The sequence below is a fragment of the Oncorhynchus kisutch genome, unplaced genomic scaffold (genome assembly GCF_002021735.2).
Source record: "Oncorhynchus kisutch isolate 150728-3 unplaced genomic scaffold, Okis_V2 scaffold2502, whole genome shotgun sequence".
Classification (NCBI taxonomy): Eukaryota; Metazoa; Chordata; class Actinopteri; order Salmoniformes; family Salmonidae; genus Oncorhynchus; species Oncorhynchus kisutch.
Genome location: NW_022264447.1, coordinates 2,746 through 29,052, shown reverse-complemented (window position 1 = coordinate 29,052; position 26,307 = coordinate 2,746). Strand labels below are relative to the sequence as shown.

The 26,307-nt window shown below is 42.2% G+C and overlaps 2 protein-coding genes across 6 annotated transcripts; one reads left to right on the top strand and one right to left on the bottom strand.

Annotated features, from left to right (window-relative positions):
• The first annotated feature begins 3,551 nt into the window (after positions 1-3,551).
• LOC116370254 (coronin-2A-like) lies at positions 3,552-11,556 on the top strand. 2 transcript variants are annotated; one of them, XM_031819731.1, is made up of 5 exons: positions 3,552-3,727; positions 4,669-4,781; positions 6,384-6,474; positions 7,505-7,767; positions 7,969-11,556. In XM_031819731.1, exons 1-5 carry the CDS (start codon positions 3,679-3,681, stop codon positions 8,098-8,100), a joined length of 648 nt encoding a protein of 215 aa, XP_031675591.1. In that variant the 5' UTR covers positions 3,552-3,678; the 3' UTR covers positions 8,101-11,556. The 2 variants fall into 2 exon arrangements, with proteins under 2 accessions (XP_031675591.1, XP_031675592.1); XM_031819732.1 differs by having other exon boundaries at positions 3,555-3,727; positions 7,505-7,749.
• An 8,834-nt stretch (positions 11,557-20,390) lies between these two features.
• On the bottom strand, positions 20,391-25,652 carry LOC109877411 (acidic leucine-rich nuclear phosphoprotein 32 family member B-like). Of its 4 annotated transcripts, none has more exons than XM_031819730.1 (7): positions 25,321-25,652; positions 22,894-23,043; positions 22,475-22,597; positions 22,028-22,214; positions 21,265-21,365; positions 21,108-21,171; positions 20,391-20,991 (listed from the first exon to the last, which is right to left on the bottom strand). In XM_031819730.1, exons 1-7 carry the CDS (start codon positions 25,372-25,374, stop codon positions 20,909-20,911), a joined length of 762 nt encoding a protein of 253 aa, XP_031675590.1. In that variant the 5' UTR covers positions 25,375-25,652; the 3' UTR covers positions 20,391-20,908. The 4 variants fall into 4 exon arrangements, with proteins under 4 accessions (XP_031675590.1, XP_031675589.1, XP_020325268.2 ...); XM_031819729.1 differs by having other exon boundaries at positions 20,500-20,994; positions 25,321-25,608; XM_020469679.2 differs by lacking the exon at positions 25,321-25,652 and adding an exon at positions 23,301-24,022 and having other exon boundaries at positions 20,500-20,994.
• Positions 25,653-26,307: the final 655 nt, after the last annotated feature.

Sequence of the window (26,307 nt, the reverse complement as noted above, 5' to 3'; positions counted from 1 at the left end):
TTCATCAAACCATTTGTCATTGTTGTTCATTTTCTTTGGTTTTCTATTTGAGATTTTTAGATTTGATAGGAAGCTGAGAGGTCAAATATACTGTTAAGATTTCTACTGGCCAAGTTTACACCTTTCACTATTACAATGAAACCTTTGTCCAGGAATTGTCTAGAAGGGATTGAATTTGTTGTTGCCTAATTGTTTTTTGGTAGGTTTCCAAACTGCATTCCTTCCATCTATAGCATTTCTTAATGTTACTCAGTTCCTTTGGCTTTGATGCCTCATGATTGAGTATTGCTCTGTTCAAGTAGACTGTGATTTTGCTGTGTTATGATAGGGGTGTCAGTAGGCTGACTGTGAACGCTCTGAGAGACTCTGGGTTGAGGTCAGTGATAAAGTAGTCTACAGTACTACTTCCAAGAGATGAGCTATAGGTGTACCTACCATAGGAGTCCCCTCGAAGCCTACCATTGACTATGTACATACCCAGCGTGCGACAGAGCTGCAGGAGTTGTGACCCGTTTTTGTTGGTTATGTTGTCATAGTTGTGCATAGGGGGGCATATGTGTCACCTGCAGGCAGGTGTTTGTCCCCCTGTGTGCTGAGGGTGTCAGGTTCTTGTCCTGTTCTGGCATTTAGGTCACCATAGACTAGTACATGTCCCTGGGCCTGGAAATAATTGATTTCCCCCTCCAGGATGGAGAAGCTGTCTTCCTTAAAGTATGGGGATTCTAGTGGGGGGATATAGGTAGCACACAGGAGGAAATTTTTTCCTGTTAAGATCATTTCCTTTTGAATTTCTAGCCAAATTGTAACGCTCCGGGTGTCGTGGGTGTGGAGTCAGACGCAGGAAACAGAGAGTGCAATGCTGTGCTCTTTAATGCACTAACGCAACACAGGGTGCTCACAACCAAACTGCCCCAAACACGGGGGACGAAAATAGTACAACAGAATACAGGACCAGGAACAAACACGTTCCTCTACTACAGAACCGAAGGTCACAATAATTAAGCACAAAGAAACAGGCGGGCCGGCTGTCTAATAAAGCCCAACTATGATTCACTAACAGGTGCTACCAATAAACATACAAGGAGGGGGAGGAAAGACAATCAGTGGCAGCTAATAGGCCGGTGACGACGACCGCCGAGCGCCACCCGACCGGGAAGGGAAGCCACCCTCGGTCGGACTCGTGACAAATGTAAAATGTTCCTGTTTTGATTAATTTAATGGAGTGCTCTGTAACAAATTAGCATACCCCCTGAGTCCCTTCCCTGTTTCACACCTGGTAGTTGGTGGATGGGACTACCAGCTCTCTGCAACCTAGAGGGCAACCAGTGGGTCCGTCTCCTCTATAACAGGTTTCTTGCAGGATGACAATGTCTGTGTTACCGATTTCTTTGGTGAAGTCCGGGTTCCTGCTCTTTTAGGCCAAAGGCAGATGACCTCAGGCCTCAACTTCCATGTTGAGGCCCTCTTTGCGGGAGTGGGGGGCATGGGGTGGGCAGGAGTGGCATAGGTCTGATCTGAGGGGGCCTAAATGGGGTGTGGGCATGGTTGACGTGGGGGGGTGTTGATTGGTTGGGGCTGGGGTGTGAATGTGTCTGGGGGTGCTGTGGTCTGGATGTAAGTACTCTTGGCGTGGGTCCTCTATGTGTGGGTCCAGGGGGGGGTCCTGCAGGTCTTGGAGGGTGTCTCGCTGGTCTGGGTGGGGTGTCTATTGATCTGTTTCTCCTGTGTGAAGTGTTGGGGATGCATTTGAGAGCGATGTCCTTTAGAGTCCGGGCAAAGGTGGACACTGCTGCCTTGTAGAGGTGGACCTGGTCATAGAGGCTGTTCAAGTCCAGGGTGGAGTGGTGGGCCAGGAAAACATTTGGTTTTGAGGCACAGTCACGGGAAATAATTGCGTTTACCCGCTGTATTGTGGCAGGATGGAAGTATTTTCGTGGTAGCAGGGTGGAGATAACCACTTGTGCGTTGGGGAAAGTAGAAGAAGCCTTTTCAATCACTCCCTTCAGTGCTGTGGCCACCCTTTCCTGCTGTGCTCTCAGGTCGTTTGTGCCTGTGTGTATTATTATGTGGCTGGGTGACCCTAGTTGTTCCTCAGACAGAAGGTCGAGGGCACGCTGGGTGTTTGGACACCAGAGTTTAGACACACTGTGTTTGGGGAAAAGGTTTTTTTCTTCTATATATTTCCCATTTGAGTCCATAAGGAATACCATCTCCTCTTAACAAAGGGGTAGTGTGCTAATATAGCACTGTGCCATGCCAGGGGATGGTTTGTGTGGAAGATAAGGTTGCTGATGCTCCCATTTTTGTAATAGTCAGCAAAAAGTGTCTCTTGATTTTCCATAAGGAGCTTCATTTTGTAATCTTTTCTTGCCTTATCATTCTTTACATACACAGGGTACTGTATTTTAATTACCTCTGAACAGCGGGAGGGAGCTTCTAAGGCCTCTCCATTTGGTTGGAGTAGACTGTTTGACTCTCCTGCCATTGTTGGGCTAATGAGCTTTGTTACCTCTCACTTGACACGCCAGTGCTAGTTGAAGCTGTATCAAGCTTGGCAGAATTATGTTAGAATTCAGTCCTTATAAAGTAATGTTGTGTATTTTTCTTCTTGGCTTTTGGAAATAGAATATAGTTTCAAACTAAACATTACTCACTCAGTTCCAGGTTGGGTGGTGTTTTCAGGTTTCTGTTGTTTTCCAGAGAATTTGCTGTGTAGAATAATAATCCTTGGTAGTTGTGAGCCTTCCAGGTGATTCCGTAATTCCGTCCAAAGTCAGGTTGTAGGTTTTAAGTTTTGATTTGAAATGAGGGTTATGTTGTAGAGGGTAGCATCCTGTATGTGTTCCTGACAAAAAAATCCAAGTTTACCTAACTCTAAATCTATTTTTTAAAAGAAAATGCTGAAAATGGCAGGAGCTCATCTGATCGTGACCTCTGCTCTCTGCTCTCTCTGCTCTCTCTCTCTCTCTCACACCTCACATCTCTCTCCCCATCTCTTTCTCTCTATGTCTCTCTCCATCTCTCTCTCTCTCTCTCTCCCCATCTGTTTCTCTCTGTCTCTCTCATCTCTCTCTCTCTCCATCTCTTTCTCTCTCTCTCATCTCTCTCTCTCCCCATCTCTTTCTCTCTGTCTCTCTCCTCTCTCTCTCTCCCCATCTCTTTCTCTCTGTCTCTCTCTCCCCCCATCTCTTTCTCTCTGTCTCTCTCCATCTCTCTCTCTCTCCCCATCTCTTTCTCTCTATGTCTATCTCTCCATCTCTCTCCCCATCTCTTTCTCACTGTCTCTCTCTCCATCTCTTTCTCACTGTCTCTCTCTCCCCATCTCTTTCTCTCTGTCTCTCTCCCCCCATCTCTTTCTCTCTGTGTCTTTCTCCATCTCTCTCTCTCTCCCCATCTCGTTCTCTCTATGTCTCTCTCCACCTCTCTCTCTCCCCATCTCTTTCTCTCTCTCTCCCATCTCTTTCTCTCCCCATCTCTTTCTCTCTCTCTCTCTCTGTCTCTCTCTCTCTCCCTATCTCTTTCTCTCTGTCTCTCTCTCTCTCTCCCCATCTCCTTCTCTCTGTCTCTCTCTCTCTCTCTCCCCATCTCTTTCTCTCTGTCTCTCTCTCCATCTCTCTCTGTCTCTCTCAGGGTGATGGTAATATCCGGTACTATGAGATCAGCTCAGAGAAGCCCTACATGCACTTCCTCACAGAGTACCGCTCACACACTCCTCAGAAAGGAATGGGTAAGCACATGCGCGCGCGCACACACACACACACACACACACACACACACACTGTGTGCACCTGCAACCAAACCAGATGTGCAAATGACCCAGTTGATTTGACTAGCCAAAAAGGTGATTCCAAGGCTTTCAGTCATGTGTTATGATGACAATGACTTACGACATGAATAATACTACCATCAGCAGTAACAACAGAAGCACTAGGGTTCATAGTGGTGGAACAGCAGCACTAGTTACATTTGACATTTGATTCATTTAGAGAATGCTCTTATCCTCTGTCTCTGGAGTTGAACAACTTACTCACCGTTGAAGGGCTTGAATAGGACGCAAAGTCAAGTTGCAGTCCCTTGTTGGCAATACTTAGAATCAACAAACTCATCAGACATGGACAGTATCAAACAATGAAACCGTGATTGAGATGGGAGTGTTTGTCTGATGCTGACTAGGCCACGTTGCGTGCGCGAGGGTAGCTAAATAAACGTACACATAGATGTTATTCAATCATTTCATCCAAACTGCTCGCGGCATCAACAAGCGTCTGCGTAGCCAGGCTCTACATGGTTCTATTTGAGACGCTTGACGCACTACAAGTCCCGCCTCTCCCATCTACTCATTGCTTTTCACGAGCATACTAACCCACGTGGGGATTGAAAGATGAACGAGGAGGGGCTAATCAAAGAATACGAACTTGGTTTCCCCTTTTATTTGTGAATGAATTGTTGGAGTGGAGATGGGTCCACATTCTATAAAGATCCAGCTAAAAAGAGGGCCATATGCATTTCAGGTAAAATAATAACCCAAATGTTTGGTATTTTAACCTGTGTGTCATGAACACGTCTGGTGGGGATAGACAACAAGCACACACGTGGGGCCGGTTTGGTCAAGGTGTCAGAAACAGGCAGTGCTACTAACTTCCTGTGTGTGTGTCCCTCCACCCTCAGGTATCATGCCAAAGAGAGGCCTGGACGTGAGCTCCTGTGAGGTGTTCAGGTTCTACAAACTGGTGACGATCAAGGCCCTCATCGAACCCCTCTCCATGATCGTACCTCGCAGGGTAAGAATCCCTGACACACCAACACAGGCGACCAGAACATCTAGGATAACAATCTACTGGGCACTAGAACACAATGTAGTCACAATCTACTGAGCACTAGAACACAATGTAGTCACAATCTACTGAGCACTAGAGCACAATGTAGTCACAATCTACTGAGGACTAGAGCACAATGTAGTCACAATCTACTGAGCACTAGAGCACAATGTAGTCACAATCTACTGAGCACTAGAGCACAATGTAGTCACAATCTACTGAGCACTAGAGCACAATGTAGTCACAATCTACTAGGCACTAGAACACAATGTAGTCAAAATCTACTGAGCACTAGAACACAATGTAGTCACAATCTACTGAGCACTAGAACACAATGTAGTCACAATCTACTAGGCACTAGAACACAATGTAGTCACAATCTACTAGGCACTAGAACACAATGTAGTCACAATCTACTGAGCACTAGAACACAATGTAGTCACAATCTACTGAGCATTAGAGCACAATGTAGTCACAATCTACTGAGCACTAGAGCACAATGTAGTCACAATCTACTGAGCACTAGAACACAAATAGTCAATCTACTGAGCACTAGAACAAAATATAGTCAATCTACTGAGCACTAGAACACAATGTAGTCACAATCTACTGAGCACTAGAGCACAATGTAGTCACAATCTACTGAGCACTAGAACACAATGTAGTCACAATCTACTGAGCACTAGAACACAATGTAGCCACAATCTACTGAGCACTAGAACACAAATAGTCAATCTACTGAGCACTAGAACACAATGTAGTCAATCTACTGAGCACTGGAACACAATATAGTCAATTTACTGAGCACTAGAACACAAATAGTCAATCTACTGAGCACTAGAACACAAATGGTCAATCTACTGAGCACTAGAACACAATGTAGACACAATCTACTGAGCACTAGAACACAATGTAGTCATAATCTACTGAGCACTAGAACACAATATAGTCACAATCTACTGAGCACTAGAACACAATGTAGTCACAATCTACTGAGCACTAGAGCACAATGTAGTCACAATCTACTGAGCACTAGAACACAATGTAGTCACAATCTACTGAGCACTAGAACACAATGTAGACACAATCTACTGAGGACTAGAACACAATGTAGTCATAATCTACTGAGCACTAGAACACAATATAGTCACAATCTACTGAGCACTAGAACACAATGTAGTCACAATCTACTGAGCACTAGAACACAATGTAGTCACAATCTACTGAGGACTAGAACACAATGTAGTCATAATCTACTGAGCACTAGAACACAATATAGTCACAATCTACTGAGCACTAGAACACAATGTAGACACAATCTACTGAGGACTAGAGCACAATGTAGTCACAATCTACTGAGCACTAGAACACAATGTAGACACAATCTACTGAGCACTAGAGCACAATGTAGTCACAATCTACTGAGCACTAGAACACAATGTAGTCATAATCTACTGAGCACTAGAACACAATGTAGTCACAATCTACTGATCCAAATGCTTTATTGCAATGTAGTGAAAACATGACAAACTCGGCATCAACTGTGTGTATTTGCATCCCCTGTAGTCGGAGTCGTACCAGGATGACATCTACCCCATGACGGCGGCGAGCGAGGCCGCCATGTCGGCCGAGGAGTGGCTTAGCGGCATTGACAAAGGTCAGAGGTCACCACCACAGAGAGAGGGTGGTCGTGGGGAGGGTTATCATATGCTGTTTCTCCATAGTTTAATAACATGAATTATGCAATGGGGAAACTGCAATAGAAAAGCACAAGTAGCTGGCTACACTGAGGAAACAAAGAACTGTATTCAAAAGGGTTTTTTACATTATCAGTAGTATACGTATATTCAAGGAATATTTATACATTATGTATCAAAAAGTGTATTGTGTATTTCAATATGATCAGAATACAGATTATCAGTGTAAGGGGTCAGACATGCAGGCGCTTTCATTTACAGCAAGGTCACAATGCTGTCTCTCAATCCAAGGTCCTAATAGGGCCTAATGCTGAATATTAGTTCTCTGTTTGAGATAACATAGATTCCATTTGCTGCCCCCTACAGTGAAAAGGTCAAAGGAGGATCAAGATGTCCCTTTAGCTGACCATGAAATCTGTTTACCTACAGTAGATGCAGTCCTGGGTTCAAATATTATTTAAAATCTTTCAAAAATGTGGAGCATTTTGCTTTAGCCTGCCTGGAGTGCCAGATGGGCGGGGTTTGCAGTTTTGATACTATTCTATTGGTTCCATTGCCCCTGGCAAACTCAATTTAGCCCAGTTGAAGTATTTCAAATAGTGTGTGAACCCATGTCTGCCTAAAAGCCTCAGCTGCATCCTATTTGCTCCTCTACGAGATGTGATATTCTCATTTGTCATGTGAATGGCCAGGAAGTTGCCACCATTCATACAATATATACTTCCCTGCAATGTCCTGTGCAAAGAAGACCCTGTAGGGTTTATATTCCATCGTCCTCTATCATGTCTTTGAACCTTGATTTGGTTATAAATTGTGTTCGTAATTCAAATGTTCTGATGTAAAAGAATAAATATATGTGTTGACCTTCAAAGAAATCTCGACAATGATAGAATTGTGTTGTGTTATCATCAACCAACCATATGTGAGACAGTAAGAAGGTAATCATTACATTAACATCATGTTTGCTCTCTCACCTTCCACCTCCACTAGGCCCGGTGCTCCAGTCTCTGAAGCCTGGGAGTCGAGTACCGGACTCCTACCCGGAGCTGAGCTCCGGCCTGGGCAGTAAGGGGCTGGGCAACTCCCTGGGCTCTCGGAGGTCCCAGAGCCGACCAGGCCAACTGCAGCTGGCGTACATCCAGGACCAGCTTGGCAACAAGGAGTGCAGGAGTAAGACGTCGGTCAGCAACGGACAGGACCCCACGCTCTGCTCGCCTCCCAAAACAGAGAACGAGGTATGGGGCGGTTTCGATGTGAGTTACCCAGCTTGGCTGTATACCATTCTACCGTGGGTTTAGTCTATGGAGGCTGTACTGACTGTATCCTATCCCATCATGGGTAGGGTAGGAGTTTTGTAGGTGACTATATAGGGTCAGAAAATATGCTGGCCCTAGTCTTGCACTCACCAACATTCTTTCTCAATGTGTGTTCCGTGTGTGTGTGTTGGTGTGCAGCTGCGTCTGAAGTTCCACAAGCAGCAGGAGGAGATCCGGCGTCTGCGGGAGATGCTCAACCAGAGGGACGTACGCATCAAGCAGCTGGAGCTGGAGATCAACAACGTGAGGAATTCCCAGGACTCGCACTGAGAAGAGGCTCCTCTTGCCCCCTCCGTCGTACCAAGCCACCCTCACCTCTCCCTGGATTACTCTCTGACCACCCCCTCCCCCGCTCTCTCACCCTGGGGGTCTCACTGTAATTAACACCCCTCTAACCCCTCAACCCCCACCTTCCTTACCCGAAAGACAAGGGCCCTTCCCAGGGTCCTCGCTGTCTCATCGCAGAACACTATCTGTCTATGTGGATGGGTCAAAGCCTCACCAGGGCTTCTCATGTCCCCCATATATGTACATACACCGATAGACTCTCAGTCACTCCTCAATATGTATCATATTTTAATGCTACTGCATCAACATACATGTAAGCCGCTTGTCCCTCTCCCTGCTCCTCTCCCCAAAGTCCGTTTGCCTTTTTCCTTTTGTACACTTCAGAGCTATGCAAGTTTGATGTATTTTAGTTTTGTTTTTGTGGTAAAAACCAAACATGTTTATGCCCTTTTTATTTGAAAAAGAATGAAAATAAGATGTACGTGCCTGTCTTTAAAAGATGCTGTGGTTGTCTGCTGGTTATATTTGAATGTTGTCCGGATGGGAGCAGATGTCACACATGATTGTAAGATACACTGAATTGATTTCCTATGCTTTGTGATTTTGCATATTTAAACAACTGTACATGGATGGATGGATGCTGGTGGAGATGTCTGCGGTGGTGTCTACATCTAGAATGACAGAGTATATGTGTGGGTGAGAGACAGACAGGGGGAAAGAGACGTGCGTCATTTTGTATATATTGAGTCAATTTGGCTCTTTTCCATTTAAAGGTAGGCTCAGCGATATGACGTCGATGCAGAAAGTAAACATAGTGGGTCAATTTCCACAATAAGGGCGTTGAAGCGCGAGGCAAAACTTCTCTGCTTTATTTTGTCCCGCTACGGTTGTGTGAACAAGCGTGAAGCGAACCCGTGCACATGCGCAGATACAGTCTGTGACTGTGTGAGAACGAAGTCTTGCATCTCACTCGTCACAATATCTGCGGTGCTGCTCGTGGCAACGTCATTTCACTGAGTCCAACTTTAATGAAGCTGCGTTTTGTTTTAATGACTGGTAAACTGGTGAAAGATCAATCAACTGAAAGAACAATCGTTTCCCAGCAGCTTTTAAATACACCATTTATTTTTCCTGAAAGCAGCCCAGGGAATCTCACTTGTCGTTTTTAAAATAGCATTTATTTATTCTGTTTTTTTAATTTGTTGACAACAAAAAAAAGGTAGTATGGAATGATGACCAATTACAGAGGCATGTTTTCACACCAGTGGCCACAGCCATGCTTCAGACACACCATTGAGTACGTCTAACACTATCAGATAACACACACACCACATCATGTAGGGAGTGGGTTGGTAGGGCACACAAAGTTTTACTGTTTGGTGCTGGTCCATCTGTTTTCATTGTTCCGAAGCCACTGTGTAAAAGTAGGAATGATTGTTTTAAAAAAGGGATTGAATGAACCTCAAAAAGCCATTGTGGAATATATGACTTAACAGGGAACTTGATAACTGTGTTGTTAATTTGTAAGTGCTGACCCAAGTGATTGGGTTGTCTCTTGAAAACGACAGAGGAAACTGTAAAAGGGAATATATGTGTTTGGAGCAGGCTCATTTGTTCAGGATAACACTAAGCCTTTGTTTTTGATATGATGTCCATTTCTTTTGTGATGCACTACAGAGGAGGCTGGTTGGAGGATCTGTAGGAGGCCATGCTCATTTTAATGGCTGGAATAGAATGAATGTAACAGAGTCAAACATGTGTTTGATATCATTCCATTTATTCCATTCCAGCCATCACAATGAGCCCATCCTCCTATAGCTCCTCCCGCCAGCCTCCTCTGCAAGTACTTACTTGGTGGTTCATAATATTTTGAAATGGAAATACTATGACAAGAAATGGGATTGGAACTGCTCTGTAATTGTGCATCATAATATGTTAGTTAGACAATCAGAGACCCACTGCCCCTGTCCAAAGAAAAGCAAGAGGCCAACGTTTGACTGTATTTAAATCTCAACATTTTACACAAGCACGGATCACATACGCCAAAATATAATTGTGAGCTATTCAACACTTGTGAGGAGGCATCTAGAGAAGACATCCCCTATTCCCATAGAGAACCGTGGTCAAAGAGCAGCATTAGGGCAAGCCAACCATTGTCACCGCTAGTATAGATTTATTAATAAAACATTAACATGTAACTGCATAAGCTTGGATAATATTGCACTAAGTGGGCCAGGGCACCTGCAATGGTTTTGGTTTTAGCCTTATTTGTCGGCTCATAAATGCTATTGTATGTAGGCCAATGTAGCTCAGTCAGAGTATTGCCATTTGAAGGGTAATATTTCTAAATGGTACTTGACTGAATGGAGTCACTACTTAGCTAATGGCACCTTAGGGAAGACAGTCTCAGAAACAATCCGAATGCGACTGTTATTGTAATCCAGATGGTCATTGTGGAGTGCATGTAGTCTATCTTGTCTAGCTAGCTTGGCATGTGTACTTTAGCAATAAGTCTCTCGGTCTTTTGTAGACCTTTTGCATTTACTGCCAACTACAATGGCTAGATATCTGGCAATCACATCCCTGTACTACTACTTTGGTGCTTGGGCCTCTTTAAGCATTGTAGACTTCACCGACTGCTGTATCCCATTTCTCTTCAGAAAAGATACGGTCAAGACCAAATCACAAAGTCCATTCCAGGGACTTGATGGCATTTTAAATCCCCAAACTGTGTGTGTGTCCCATTTACATTTTTACAGAAGCAATATTTTAGCAGTAGAAAGAGCAGTAGTTCGAGGGACATACACTACGATCACTAGCATTATCTTGCTCATTGGAAACAAGGACATCTGTATAAATAAGTTGAAAATGGAGGGTTTCTGCTGGGCAATATCATGACTGAGCCTTACTGTGCCTAAGAATCAAGCTGCAATTTTAGTTTTCTTTTGTATAGGTATTATGATGTCTTTCAGAACGAATATTATTATTAGTGTTCACACAACTCACAAATACAGTGAACAATTTATGAAATGATTCTAATTTTGTTCCTGTTATGTTTAATATTGTTTTTATATATATCAAGAACTACATCAGGTGTAGAGAATTAAAAAAATAGGTGAAAACATTACTTTGGATCATTTACGTCTTTTTTCAAGTCTTTTGATACACATTTGAAGTCCCGCCCAGTTGACTACTTCAAAATTGTGAAAGTCCTCAATGGCACTTCCCATGCTAAAACAGGCTTTTGTGCACTAGTCCTCCATCTATCTCTATGGTTCAGGTGCATTATGACAAAGAGGAAGAGGGAGATCCAACTACCGGAAAATCTGACTCCCTCCAGCAGGTGGCATTTTTTGTTGTTGTTTAGCACACCAAGGAGTTTTTGTATGGAGGTCAATGAGAAAGTGTCACATTTTGTCAATAAAACAATGAATGGCTTATTTGCTATGTTTGTTTTAAAATAAGTTTTCGTAATGCTTAGGTGGTTGCACATGTACTGATATAAGTAAGACACGTGACATCCCGGCTACTTTATATCGGTGTTGTCTCGAGATGGCTATGCACATTCATGGCATGAGGCTAGTAGCATAGCATCTTTCTCCATTGAATACAGGTGGTTGACGTCAACATATTGAGATGTATCTACCAATCCAAAGAAAGGATAGGCGGGAGCTAGACACCCCACCGGGAGCTAGACACCCCAGCTTTGTGGACGAAGACTCCCATTGTTAGGGCGGACAGAAAACTATCTTATCCATACTCTTTAAAAAACAATTGTCCCCCTTTTTCTCCCCAATTGGTAGTTACAGTCAGAGGCGAAGGCCGAGAGCTGTGCATCCTCCGAAACGCTTCTTGATGCAATGCCCACTTAACCCGGAAGCCAGCCACACCAATGTGTCGGACGAAGCACTGTACACCTGGTGACCCGTGTCAGCGTGCTCTGCACCTGGCCCACCACAGGAGTCGCTAGTGCGCGATGGGACAAGGACATCCCTCCCGGCCAAACCCTCCCCTAACCCGGGCGACGCCGGGCCAATTGTGTGCCGCCCCATGGGTCTCCTGGTCGCGGCCGGCTGGGACAGAGCCTGGACTCGAACCCAGAATCTCTAGTAGCACAGCTAGCGATGCAGTGCCTTAGACCACTGCGCCACTCGGGAAGCACCCTGTGTATCCATAGTCTTTTATGAGGAAGGGGAGGGCCTTGCATTGAGGAAGTTGTGGGGACAAACCATAGAGATTAATAGGGGACACATTATTTGATTTGATTTAATAAGGTCCCCATTAGCTAACGCCAATGGTGACATCTAGTCTTACCTGGGTCCGGCACATAACGAAAAATACATTACAGACAAAATACTTTACAATTTACATACATTAACATGCAGTGTGCTTGTGTGTGTGTGTGTGTGTGTGTGTGTGTACATACATGTTAGTACATACACACAACGAGCAGGTTACATGGGGAGAGGTGTTGTGCCATGAGGTGTTGCTTTATTTGTTTTTTTAAACCAGGTTTTTTGTTAACTTGCTCTATATAAGATGGAACGGGGTTCCATGCACTCAAGGCTGTGTATAATACTGTACGTTTTCTTGAATTTGTTCTGGACCTGGGGACTGTGAAAAGACCCCTGGTGGCATGTCTGGTGGGGTAAGTGTGTGTGTCAGTTGACTATGCAAACAATTTGGAATTTACAACACATGAATGTTTCTTATAAAAACAAGAAGTGAAGCAGTAAGTATTTCCTTAACTCTTAACCAAGAGAGACTGGCATGCATAGTATTAATATTAGCCCTCTGATTACAATGAAGAGTAAGACATGCCACTCTGTTCTGGGCCAGCTGCAGCTTAACGAGGAATTTCTTTGCAGCACTTGACCATATGACTGGACAATAATCAAGATAAGACTAAATTAGAGCCTGCAGGACTTGCTTTGTGAAATGTGTTGTCCAAACAGCAGAGCATCTCTTTATTACAGACAGACCTCTCCCCATCTTTGCAACCATTGAATCTATATGTTTTGACCATGACAGTTCACAATCTAAGGTAACGCCAAGTAATATAGTCTCAACTTGTTCAACAGCCACACCATTCATTCCCAGATTCAGCGGAGGTTTAGAATGTAGGGAATGATTTGTACCAAATATAATGCTCTTAGTTTTAGAGATGTTCAGGACTAGTCTATTACTGGCCACCCATTCCAAAACAGACTGCAACTCTTTGTAAGGGTTGCAGTTACTTCAGTAGCTGTGGTTGCTGATGTGCATAGGGTTGAATCATCAGCATACATGGACACATATGGTTTGTTTAATGCCAGTAGCAGGTCATTGGTAAAAATAGAAAGAGTAGAGGGCCTAGAGAGCTGTCCTGCGGTACACCACACTTTACATGTTTGACATTAGAGATGTTCCCATTAAAGAAAACCCATATCCATATTGCCATATCATGGATTCAGAGCTGAGGTTGAAAAGTCATAACACATACCGTACCAAGTTTGGACACACCTACTCATTCCAGGGTTTTTCTTTATTTTCTACATTGTGGAATAATAGTGAAGACATCAAAACTATGAAATAACACAAATGTAATCATGTAGTAACCAAAAAGGTGTTAAAACCTCTCTAGGGTATGTGGGACGCTAGCGTCCCATTTGGCCAACATCCACTGAGATTGCAGAGTGCCAAATTCAAATACAGAAATACTCATTATAAAAATTCAGAAAACAAAACATATTTTACATAGGTTTAAAGATTAACTTCTTGTGAATCCAACCACGGTGTCAGATATAAAAAATGCTTTACGGCGAAAGCATACCTTACGATTATTTGAGAACATAGCCCAGTTGACAAATGATTACAAACAGTAACCAGCCAAGCAGAAGTGTTACAAAACTCAGAAATAGAGATAAAATGAATCCATTACCTTTGATGATCTTCATATGGTTGCACTCAGAAAACATTAATTTACTCAATAAATGTTCCTTTTGTTCGATAAAGTCTCTTTATATCCAAAAACCTCATTTTTGTTCACGCGTTTTCTTCAGTAATCCACAGGCTCAAACGCAGTCAAAACAGGCAGACAAAAAAAAATTGTATTCGTAAAGTTCATAGAAACATGTCAAACGATGTTCATATTCAATCCTCAGGTTGTTTTTAGCCTAAATTATCTATAATATTTCAAACGGACAATAACGTTGTCAATATAAAAGGTAAACAAGAAATGCACTCTCTCGGGATTGCGCATGAAAAAGCTCTGTGACACGTCAGGGTCCACTCATTAAGACTGGTCTTACTCCCTCATTTATACGAACACAAGCCTGAAACAATTTCTAAAGACTGTTGACATCTAGTTGAAGGCATAGGAACTGCAAATTGAATCCTAAGTCAATGGATACTGTAATGGCATTGAATAGAAAACTACAAAACAAAAACAAAAAAACTTCCTGAATGGATTTGTCTCAGGTTTTCGCCTACCAAATCAGTTCTGTTATACTCACAGACACTATTTGAACAGTTTTGGAAACGCTAGAGTGTTTTCTATCCGGATCTACCAGTTACTGTATATGCATATCATATCTTCTGGGCCCGAGTAGCAGGCCGTTTAATTTGGGCATGCTTTTAATCCAAAATTCCGAATGCTGCCCCCTACCCTAGTGAAGTTAAACAAATCAAAATATTTTGGGGTGGTTACTAAATTATTCCATATGTGTTATTTCATAGATTTGATGTCTTCATTATTATTCTACAAGTTAGAAAATAGTAAAAATCAAGAAAAACCCTTAAATGAGTAGGTGTGTCCAAACTTTTGACTTGTAATGTACGTTTTCAAAATACAGGTTATGGTCAATAATATCAAAGGCTGTACTGAAATCTAACAGTACAGCTCCCACAATCTTCTTATAATCACTTTCTTTCAACCAATCATCAGTCATTTGTGTCAGTGCAGTACATGTTGAATGCCCTTCTCTATAAGCATGCTGAAAGTCTGTTGTTAATTTGTTTATAGAGAAATAGCATTGTATTTGGTGTAACACAATATTTTCCAAGAGTTTGGTAAGAGCTTGCAGCTAGCTGATTGGTCTGCTGTTAGAACCAGTAAAGGCCGCTTTACCACTCTTGGGTTGCGGAATGACTTTGGCTTCCCTCCAGGCCTGAGGACAAAGACTTTCCTCTAGGCTCAGATTAAATATATGACAGATAGGAGTGGCTACAGAGTCAGCTACCATCCTCAGTAGCCTGTCTAAGTTGTCAATGCCAGGAGGTTTGTCATTATTGATCGATAACAATAATATTTCCACCTCTCCCACACTAACTTTACAAAATTCTAACTTGCAATGCTTTTCTTTCTTTCATTTTTGTTATTTTTTATGCATTAGTACGATGGCTCATGGTTCGTTGTCGGCATTTCCATCTTAAGTTTGCCCACTTTGCCAATAAAGTAATCATTAAAATAATTGGCAACATAATCATTTCTGCCCATAATTTTATTTAAAGTACTCCAAAGTTTTTTTTCCATCATTCTTTATATCATTAATCCTGGATTCATAATACAGTTTCTTCTTCTTTTGTTGAGTTGAGTCACATAATTTCTCCATTTGCAGTAAGTCAGCCAGTCAGATGTGCAGCCAGACTTATTAGCCACTCCTTTTGCACCATCTCTTTCAACCATACAGTTGTTTAATTCCTCATCAAACAATGGAGCCTTAACAGTTCTAACAGTCAGTTTCTTAACAGGTGCATGTTTATCAATAATTGGAAGAAGCAATTTCATAAATGCATCAAGTGCAGCGTCTGGATGCTCCTTATTAATCACATTAGACCAACAAATATTTTGAACATCATCCACATAAGAGTCACAGCAAAGTCTGTAGACTATTTTAAGCCCAGCTTTTGGAACTTTGGCTTTCCTGGATATAGTCACAATATTGTGATCACTGCATCCAATGGGCACGGATACAGCTTTACAACAAAGTTCTACAGTGTTAGTACAAATGTGATCAATACATGTGGATGATCTTATTCCTGTAGTGTTTGTAAACACCCTGGTAGGTTGATTAATAACCTGAACCAGATTACAGGGACTGGTTAAAATGAGAAACTTCCTCTTGAGCAGACAGCTTGATGAAACCAGTCAATATTCAGGTTGAGAAAGTAGATCTGTTTACATCACATATTGTACACTATCAAGCATTTCACACATATTATTTAGATACTGACTGTTAGCACTTGGTGGCCTATAGCAACACCCCAAAAGAAAAGACTTTAGATGTCCCAAGTGAACCTGCAACCACAACACTTCAATAACACTTGACATAAGATCTTCTCTAAGCATTACAGGGATATGGCTCTGAATATATATATAGCAACACCTCCCCCATAAGCATTCCTGTCTCTTCTATAGATGTTATATCCTTGCATTGCTACTGTTGTATCATAAAATTGATTATCTAATAAATGGCTAATATGAATGTTATCTGATGTTATTGATTTCATTAACCTTATTTCTAAGGCTATATATATTAGTACGGGATACTTTCAGCCCTTTCCTGGGTAGTGTTACATTTGGATATGTTACACCCATTTTCCTAACCAGGGAGAAGTCTGGTTGATAGTGGTCTGGGGTCTAACTAAAATGAAATAACCCCAGGTGTGTTCTCATTCTCAACCCCAGGAGTGTTCTCATGCTGCCTTGGCAGCAGCTAATGGGGATCCATAATAAATACAAATACAAATTCCCTATTCAAATAATCTTAGTTTAACCTGACCCGTTATCAGACACACGGAAAGAAAATGCACACAGCTAAATTTCTCATTTCAGAAATTATATTAAGTATGGAAAAGCAACACCTCTCTCAGCAAATAGACATATTCATAAATCGTATAAGATATTCAATTGCGGGTAAACATAAACCAGTCAGTATGGCACCAAGTCAACCAATAGATTAAAACCATATCACTGTCATTCACCATACATGTAAAAACATACACATTCAATAACAGTCAAAACGGTTGCAACCTTTAAAAAACGGATACCCCTTAACTATCAGAGCTCTGTAATGTAATTACTTTTACTACGTTGCAGGCCTGTGCTTCGTGTTTGTGTGTGTGGCTTCTGGAGCGGGAGTCCCAATGCAGGCGAGAGCGGTCCGTATTCAGTGCAGTGGTGAGAAACAGAGGGATCGCTTTTCTAATTAGCCAGATGATGTTTCTTCACGAGACTCAGAGGAAACCCTAGTATTTCCTGGAATCTAGTGTCACTATCTGAGCTCATCCTAAACTACTTTGACACATGGTACTCACTATACAAATGTCTCTGACCCACGGCTATTGTCATTTGTTCCCTTCACTTCCCCTACTATCCCTCTGATTGGCTAAGGCAGCAACAGGGATTACCTCTGGGTTACAGATATGACCCGTTTCAACATGGACATTGAGGGTGTCCACCATTTTAAAGTAGCCAACTGGGTAGGGTTTCCTATTAGTTGGGAGCAATCAGCCAATGCAGAATAAGAAAATGTAATACTTTAAAATGGAGATAGCCTCAATGGCGCTGACCATGCTGTCACAGACACTATAATGGCACAGATACAAAGATGCGTCCTCTATCAAACCCTCTCCTCTTTTCCCTATTTCAGAATTTCTTCATATCAAATGAATGCAGAGAACAGTTTGAAGTGTGAATGGGCATCTAACCCTGTGGAAAGGCTGGTCCCCCTGGAGCACAAGGTTGTAGGTTCATATAAACTCAGCAAAAAAAGAAATGTCCTCTTACTGTCAACTGCGTTTATTTTCAGCAAACTTAACATGTGTAAATATTTGTATGAACACAACAAGATTCAACAACTGAGACATAAGTTGAACAAGTTCCACAGACATGTGACTAACAGAAATTGAATAATGTCTCCCTGAACAAAGGGGGGGTCAAAATCAAAAGTAAGAGTTAGTATCTGGTGTGGCCACCAGCTGCATTAAGTACTAAAGTGCATCTCCTCCTCATGAACGGCACCAGATTTGCCAGTTCTTGCTGTGAGATGTTACCCTACTCTTCCACCAAGGCACCTGTAAGTTCCCGGACATTTCTGGGGGGAATGGCCCTAGCCCTCACCCTCCGATCCAACAGGTCCCAGACAGGCTTAATGGGATTGAGATCCGGGCTCTTCGCTGGCCATGGCAGAACACTGACATTCCTATCTCGCAGGAAATCACACACAGAACGAGCAGTATGGCTAGTGGCATTGTCATGCTGGAGGGTCATGTCAGGAGGAGCCTGCAGGAAGGGTACCACATGAGGGAGGAGGATGTCTTCCCTGTAACGCACAGCGTTGAGAAGATTGCCTGCAATGACAACAAGCTCAGTCCATTGATGCTGTGACACACCACCCCAGACCATAACAGACCCTCCACCTCCAAATCGATCTTGCTCCAGAGTACAGGCCTCGGTGTGACGCTCATTCCTTCGACGATAAACGAGAATCCGACCATCACCCCTGGTGAGACAAAACCACGACTCGTCAGTGAAGAGCACTTTTTGCCAGTCCTGTCTGGTCCAACGAAGGTGGGTTTGTGCCCATAGGCAACGTTGTTGCCAGTGATGTCTGGTGAGGACCTGCCTTACGACAAGGCCTACAAGCACTCAGTCCAGCCTCTCTCAGCCTATTGCGGACAGTCTGAGCACCGATGGAGGGATTGTGCGTTCCTGGTGTAACTCGGGCAGTTGTTGTTGCCATCCTGTACATGTCCCGCAGGTGTGATGTTCGGCTGTACCGATCCTGTGCAGGTGTTGTTACATGTGGCCTGCCACTGCGAGGACGATCAGCTGTCTGCCTGTAGCACTGTTTTAGGCATCTCACAGTACGGACATTGCAATTTATTGCACTGGCCACATCTGTAGACCTCATGCCTCGCAGCATGCTTAAGGCACATTCACACAGATGAGCAGGGATCCTGGGCATCTTTCTTTTGGTGTTTTTCAGAGTCAGTAGAAAGTTCTCTTTAGTGTCCTTTTCATAACTGTGACCTTAATTGCCTACCGTCTGTAAGCTGTTAGTGTCTTAACGTCCGTTCCACAGGTGCATGTTCATTAATTGTCTATGGTTCATTGAACAAGCATGGGAAACAGTGTTAAAAGCCTTTACAATGAAGATCTGTGAAGTTACTTGGATTTTTACAAATTATCTTTGAAAGACAGGGTCATGAAAATGGGCCGTTTCTTTTTTTGCTGAGTTTACAAGCAGGGCAATGTGGTGGCATTCACACTAAAAAATGGTTATGAATACCTGGGGTCTCCTCTCGAGTACAGCGGAGGTTACGGTGGAAAATCCCTGAAAAAAGTAGACACTGTTCTTAAAGAGCCCTTTTTGCATATTAAAACTAAGTGTCAACTTTTTTCCAGGAATTATCCCCCATATCCACTGCTGGTTAGTGTTCAGGCACCACAGGGGGGGAACGCGATCATTTATGGCAACCATCCAGTCAACATCACCCACCGGGTTCAACTTTATAATCCCTTGCTTCGGGGGGAGATCCTTATGCCAGAGCCACTGACTCCTTTACATTCATTATACATATTTTTTTAAATTTGGCATCTTTAAATATACACTAGAAAACAGGAAATGGGGGTTTGAACACAACCTCATGGATTGAAGGCACATACTCAACTGCACAGCCATATTAAGGTTGACAATTTACTACCATCTGCAGTTATGGAATGTTTCCTCACAAGTCTAATTCATTGGCGGATCCCTCCTGGTGACCTGGATGGAATTATGTGATCTTTCCTTAAGCCATAGAAAGTCCCACCCAGTTGACTACTTCAAAATGGTGAAAGTCCTCAGTGCTGCACATTCTAAAACAGGCGTTTGGGCACAAGAATCCTCAAATCTCTAGGAGCACTCAAAGCAAAACAAATTAGAATTGAACCAATAACCTCTTTTGCAACTCTCAAAGTCAAACATACAAAGAGAAGTGCGAACACATGGCAGCTCTGGGGTTAAAGTGGATTTCACGTCTTCCTATTTTTTCCTTCCCTCCCATTCAAAATAATGAAATGATGAGGTGCAACATGTCATCTTGTAGAGTGACTTTGAAGTATCCATTCTGGGGCCTTAAGGAAATTAATATTCTATGTAATATAAAAATGAGTGTTACAGAATTTTCTCACTGAGGCAACCTATTGCAATCAGCAGGGGGTGAGACAGACGACTTGCACTTAACTCAGATTCATTCAACTCTAGATGTGACAAGAGAAAAGTATGGCAGGAAGAGAGCAAAGCGTAAAATTGTAACATTTTATTTACAAAGTAGTTTGGTCATACAGGAAGTAAAAATGTAGCTACAACCTTGATTTGTGCAACAGGCGGCCACAAAAAAAAAATCATAGCTCGCTTATCACACAGCTGCTATAGCAATCATTTTATTGGGGGGATAAGGAACGGAAAATAAAACAAAGACAAAAGAAGAGGGGGAAGAAATAATAAATTCAACAACATAAAATATAAATTCAGAGTTCATCCAACAAAATATTAAAAGCACAGACCCAAAACTAGATACCAGTCCCAAAGTCCTCACACAGGTATACATAAAGGGGGAGTTGACAGTGAAATTGTGGAATGCGGAGTGGTGCGCTGCTTGAGAACCTTGGGAATGGCTCTCGGTTCCATCGGACCACCCATCCGGTACAGTCTTTCCCCACACGGGGGCTCAAAGCTGGGGGAGAGGAGAGGCGTGGCGTAGGCAGGGTGTAAGGGTGGAGAGGGAAGGGGTTGGTAACTTGACAGGCTCTTGTTTTTTGCTCTTAATCGTCGTCCTCGTCGTCATCATCATCGTCATCTTCATCATCGGGTTCTCGCTTTCTCTTCTCGCCTTTGACAGCCTCAACTTCTAGGGGAAATGAGAAAGTTATTACACTGTACTTAGTAAAGTATCCGAAAGGTAAACTTTTTAACATGAGTTTCGGACATGAGCTCGTGAAAAAAAGTATGACAATGACATACCCTCTTCATCGTCGTCCTCATCATCCTCATCTTCAACTTCACCTTCAATGCCAAGGTCTTCCTCCTGGAGAGAAGGGACAGAGCAGGTCAGAATCAACAATATGCCCCCTGTTGATCTTTTAAACTATTGAGTCAAACAAACCAAAAAGGGGTTTACCTCCTCATCGCCGCTGACCTCATCTTCCTCCTCTCCTTCTACTCCCTCTTCATCATCATCATCCTCCTCATCAAAGTCTTCCTCCTCTCCCTCCTCATCTTCTAAAAAACAAAATAAATGCATCAGTTTTCGATTCAGAGCAATTGAATAATGTATCTGAGCAAACCAAAAACCTTTCAGTATAGACATTCAAACAATACGTTAGAACCATTTAGATATAATAAATTGGAAGGTTGTGCAGGACTATGGTAGATGAAGGAATCAATCTCTCTTTTCAGACTTAAGAGTATTTATCTGGTCAATGTCTGTGTATTATGTCGGTTTGCAACAGTGTGTTATGTGAAAATGTGATAATATTATAAATTGTATTTGAATGTTTAAAGACTCTTGGTAGATTAGTCCAACTGAGGACTAAGAGATCCTAATAAAAATCGAATCACATCCATTGTCAGTTATCACACAGACACATGCCAACAAACTGTACAAATACACAATAAAATTCCCTTGCATGACAAAACACCCACGATATACTATTATGGATTCTAATATATAGTAATATATGCCATTTAGCAGATGCTTTTATTCAAAGCGACTTAGTCACGGGAGCATACATGTATGGGTGATTCCGGGAATCGAACCTACTATCCTGATGTTGCAAGCGTCATGATCTACCAACTGAGCTACAGAAGACCCCCATTCAACTCACATCTGCACTTCCTCATATTTTCCCAGAAAACACACACACAAAAAAATGGATGCCCACCCTCATCATCATCATCGTCCACACCGTCAACCTCTCCGTCCGAGTCGGATGCCTCTCGGTCCTCCACGTCGTACCCGTCCAGGTAGGTGAGCTGAGGGAGCAGCTTGAACACACTCTCCCTGTAGTCGTTCAGGTTGGTCACCTCACAGTTGAACAAGTCTAGAGACTTCAGGCCATCCAGCTTTTTCTGTGGGACCAAAATGGGTGTAGGTTAATTAGGGGGTGAAAAAAAAAACACTGGCCGAATAAATCTCTAATTTGATTTTAGCGCACACCTTTGCCCATATAGGCTAGCAAACAAAATTTGACTAGAGCCACATAGGGAAACAAATCAGAAATTAGTCTAAAACAGTTGCCTACCAACTATACGAGGAATAGTGTCATTTGAGGCATAGCCTGAGACAGTGTCGCACTGTATTGTGCTCTACCGGGAGTTTGTGTACCTACCAAAGGTTCCAACGTGCTTATGTCTTTCAGTTTGTTTCCGCTTAGATTTAGATGTGTGAGGTTGGGGAGTTTCTCTGCAAGCACGTCAAGGCCACCAGAGATTCTGTTGTCACTGAGTTCCAACTGCAACATAATGTGAAGATATCAGTCACTTCTGTCAACAACAACAAAAGAACTCCCAAGCAAGTAAGTCTTTCAGAAAACAATGACTATGCCCTAAATGGAAGGAACCCTATTCCTTACACAACAGTCACTACTTTTGACAAGGGCCCTCAATAGCAAACTATATGGGGAATAGGTTGCCATTAGGAGAGCATCTTTCTATACCCCCAGGGAGAACTAAAGGTATGTTTTTTAAGGAGTCAACAAAAAAAATGTATACTGTAAGTAACTTGTGTAAAATAAAATAAAAACATTACCTTTTTGAGTTTCCCAAGTTTGGGAAGGTTGGAGACTGAGATTAGGCCAACGTTTATCAAACTGAGGAATTCCAGATTGACGAATTCTGCTGTGAGACCTTCGATTTTCCCTTCATTTGATCTGCAGTTATCCAGGACAAGTTCTCGTACCTATAAAAGTGTAAAATTGTAATCCAAATTAAAGCATATGTATGCATTGTTTACAGATGCACTACAAACTCTAAAACTGAGAATGCACACATATTACAAAAGCTATATTTTACGCATATATGCAAAAAATGGTGTGGGAAAATATGTTAAGAATGTTGCCAACATGTGACCAACAACTTGCGGCATCAATACAACAACCAAACTACGATCGAATCTAAACTTCATGATTGAAAAAGGTCAATATACAAAATATGGACCTCAATGACAGGAGTGGTTGTTATTTTGACGTTTTCCTGATTTAGGTATGAATACTTGCAACATTTCAATTCCTCAAAACAAAATCTCATCGTTTAAAAAGTTCACGTGAGTGACAGTCGTTACGCAACCAAAAGCTCGATAAAAGGGTTGAAGAAAGTTAACGCTGAACGTCAAATATCATGATTCGCACAGTGGCAAAGTGAAACATTGATAAGGCTGTCGAGTGGAGCCATCAATAAAAGGTATTCGGTTGCATGATGTTTTATGTCGAGGCACCGCGGTTGTTTCTTTAAACCAGCTGCCACGGGGAAGAACCGCACAATACAGTTCTACCTTCACTTGCCCGCTGTTCAGTCACTAATGACACATGCAATGCTTTTTGTTAGCAAGCTCGCTACAGGCTAGCCATTGCCCTTTTAAGCGCTGCCGTGCAGTTGAGGACCTGCAAGAGAAGCCTGACTGCCCGCCATTACCTACCCTACAGCAATGGAAAGGATTGCAAATATACCCTGTAAAGATAAACTTTTTTATTTTCAAATCGAATTTATTGGGGAAATGGATCGCCTAGCCGTCGAGCGAACGACCGATATAACAGTTTGTTACATTAGATCACCGTTTCGTAAACAACGTCGAAGGAAATATTCAGAACGGAAATTAGTCAAACAAAGATGGAGCCTCCTTTCTCCAGAGCTTCAAAGACGGCAGAATGACAACATGGCGATTCCTGAGATACAGTATGCAGAGTTCTCTAAACTCTCCGGAGATGGATGACTGTTTACATGCAGTAATTACGTAAAATCATCCCTTAAAATTAACTTTCAATGTAGAATACTTTTATCAATGTTTGCATGAAAACCAGAGAGCGTCAACGTAGAGTTTTAGCAACACACGCACCGAACGCAGTTTCCTCTGTCTCGTGTCATTCAGGCAGGCTATTGCACGAGCCGACGACCAACACGTTATTCGGAGATTGTCAGTAGCCGAAGCATTAGATATCTTAAATGATTAACATACAAAATACCGAATCTGAACGAGGAGGTTAGCCAGTTTCAATAAGTATTTCGTTTGCTTTCGTGGTAGTTGTGGTGAATAATATGGCGGGAACCAAACATTCGCTGACTGCTACGAATTAGCAACATTAACAAATCAGCTTTAATTTTCGGGAAATTATTTAGTTTATGAATCTCAAATCGAACAATAACATTTGACGGAACGTGAGGGTAGGCATGTAACGTTAAATCGGCGACATTGTAGCTGGCTAATTTCCTCAACTTCAGTTGATTCTTAGCAAGTAAAGTAATATAAAACGTTTATTGCTAGCTATCGAAAGGGGGGTGTAATAGTAAGTTGTAGCCTACAAGATGTGGATGGCTCGTGAGAACAAACGTTAATGACTAATGTTGTTTGCTTGCTAGCTAGCAAACTAGCTATCTAATGTGTCCCTACCCAATTTGTGGAAAATGTCGAAAAGAAGCCACCCGTGATCTCATGAATGATAATCACAAAAGTAGGGGTATGGTATAAACTTAATTTTGGATTATTGTTGTGGATATAAGTGCATTGTAATAAAGGGCGCCCCATTTTAGAATGTATGCTAGCAACAAACATGGCTACCAAGGTCTATATAAAATAAACCATTCCGTCAATGTCTAACGCATCGTGGAAAAACACGTCTCCTACAACACAGATGTAGAAGTTAACAAATAATTGAGACAACGTTGTTGCATTCGAACCGTGTGTGTGCAACCCAGTGACTGAAACTGTTAACACTGCAATAATGCCAGAAAGCAAAAATAATGGGCTTTCGAAAGTAACGATTGAATATTGTCTTGTCCCCCCCTCACGCCCCAACGGGGACAGTGTAATGTAGCTTGTTACAGTTAAGTATTTTCCGCTCTATTAATAAATGAGAAACATTAAGCCCATGTGGTCACCATTAGCTACACAGGTCACTTGGAAAGCAAAAAAGTAGCAAGCTAGCCAGAAAACTAAAGGTTTGGTTTAAAAGGCACGACTTACATCAGATGGGGTCCTGTTTCTTAGTTCCAAGTGGATCCTCTTCTTCATGTCCATCTCGCCCTACGAAAGTTGAACTTTTATCTTGGGTGTCGGTGTAATTTATATTCAGTCCAAAGGCAGAGAGATGCCCTAATGGAGGAAGAATATGGGACTGTATAATGAACTGAGCCAAACGCCAAGTTACCCGCGGAGAGGAGAAACCATGGAGGGAAACGGGACTAAAACAAAATATATTCTCATTAGCGCCATCTCTGGTCAGAAACGCTCACTGCGGTTAAACAGGCATTGCAGTCACAGAACATGACGCTGCCATGAAACAACTGAGGTGCGATTTATTTCTGGGGGGAAAAGTGATGTATTATGTTTAATTCTAAGTTCAAACAACTGTTTTTTTGTCAGTCTTTTATTTGATTATTTTTATGAAAATAACCAGTTTGTAACATTCTGTAATTCGGAGATTATTTGAAACATATTTAATAAATCAATTGATTACATAATCAGAAATCATTGCTAAAGAAAAAACAAATGAAATCAGGACTATTATTTACTTAATTCAAACATCTACAGCAGAGATGTTTGAGCTCCCCTCCTCCCAGCCTTGACCCCACACTTCGAGGGTGTCTCAGGGGGATTTGGGATATGCAAAAAGTACATTTCCATTTCACACCTGTATAATACACACTGGTACATGTGTGTAACAGGTCAAACCCAAGCAACCACCTAATTATTGTATTTAAAAGGCCTTATTTTGAAATTAATAAGATACCTGTTGACAAGGCAGCGGCAAATTAATTTCATAGCATTCTTTGTTTATCAGTACATTTCAACGTAACCTAAACACATGACATTGTTGTCCTAATGTACACATGCTCAATAAACATTACACCCTATTTAATGTGTGTACACTTATTTCATTTCATAATAATTAGCATCTCAAGCAGTATGACGATGCCCGATAATCTCATAAAATTTGCCCTTTTATTAGAA

What these genes read in the sequence shown, in the direction of transcription:
- LOC109877411 (XM_020469679.2), bottom strand. Translation starts at nt 23,390, where the DNA reads ATGAGATTTTGTTTTGAGGAATTGAAATGTTGCAAGTATTCATACCTA. An exon ending in AGGTCAGCGGCGATGAGGAG is followed by an intron (nt 21,172 to 21,264) that starts GTAAACCCCTTT and finishes CCTTCTCTCCAG; the next exon opens with GAGGAAGACCTTGGCATTGA. An exon ending in TGAGGACGACGATGAAGAGG is followed by an intron (nt 20,995 to 21,107) that starts GTATGTCATTGT and finishes CATTTCCCCTAG; the next exon opens with AAGTTGAGGCTGTCAAAGGC.
- LOC116370254 (XM_031819731.1), top strand. Translation starts at nt 3,679, where the DNA reads ATGCACTTCCTCACAGAGTACCGCTCACACACTCCTCAGAAAGGAATG. An exon ending in CACTCCTCAGAAAGGAATGG is followed by an intron (nt 3,728 to 4,668) that starts GTAAGCACATGC and finishes CTCCACCCTCAG; the next exon opens with GTATCATGCCAAAGAGAGGC. An exon ending in AGGTATGGGGCGGTTTCGAT is followed by an intron (nt 7,768 to 7,968) that starts GTGAGTTACCCA and finishes GTTGGTGTGCAG; the next exon opens with CTGCGTCTGAAGTTCCACAA.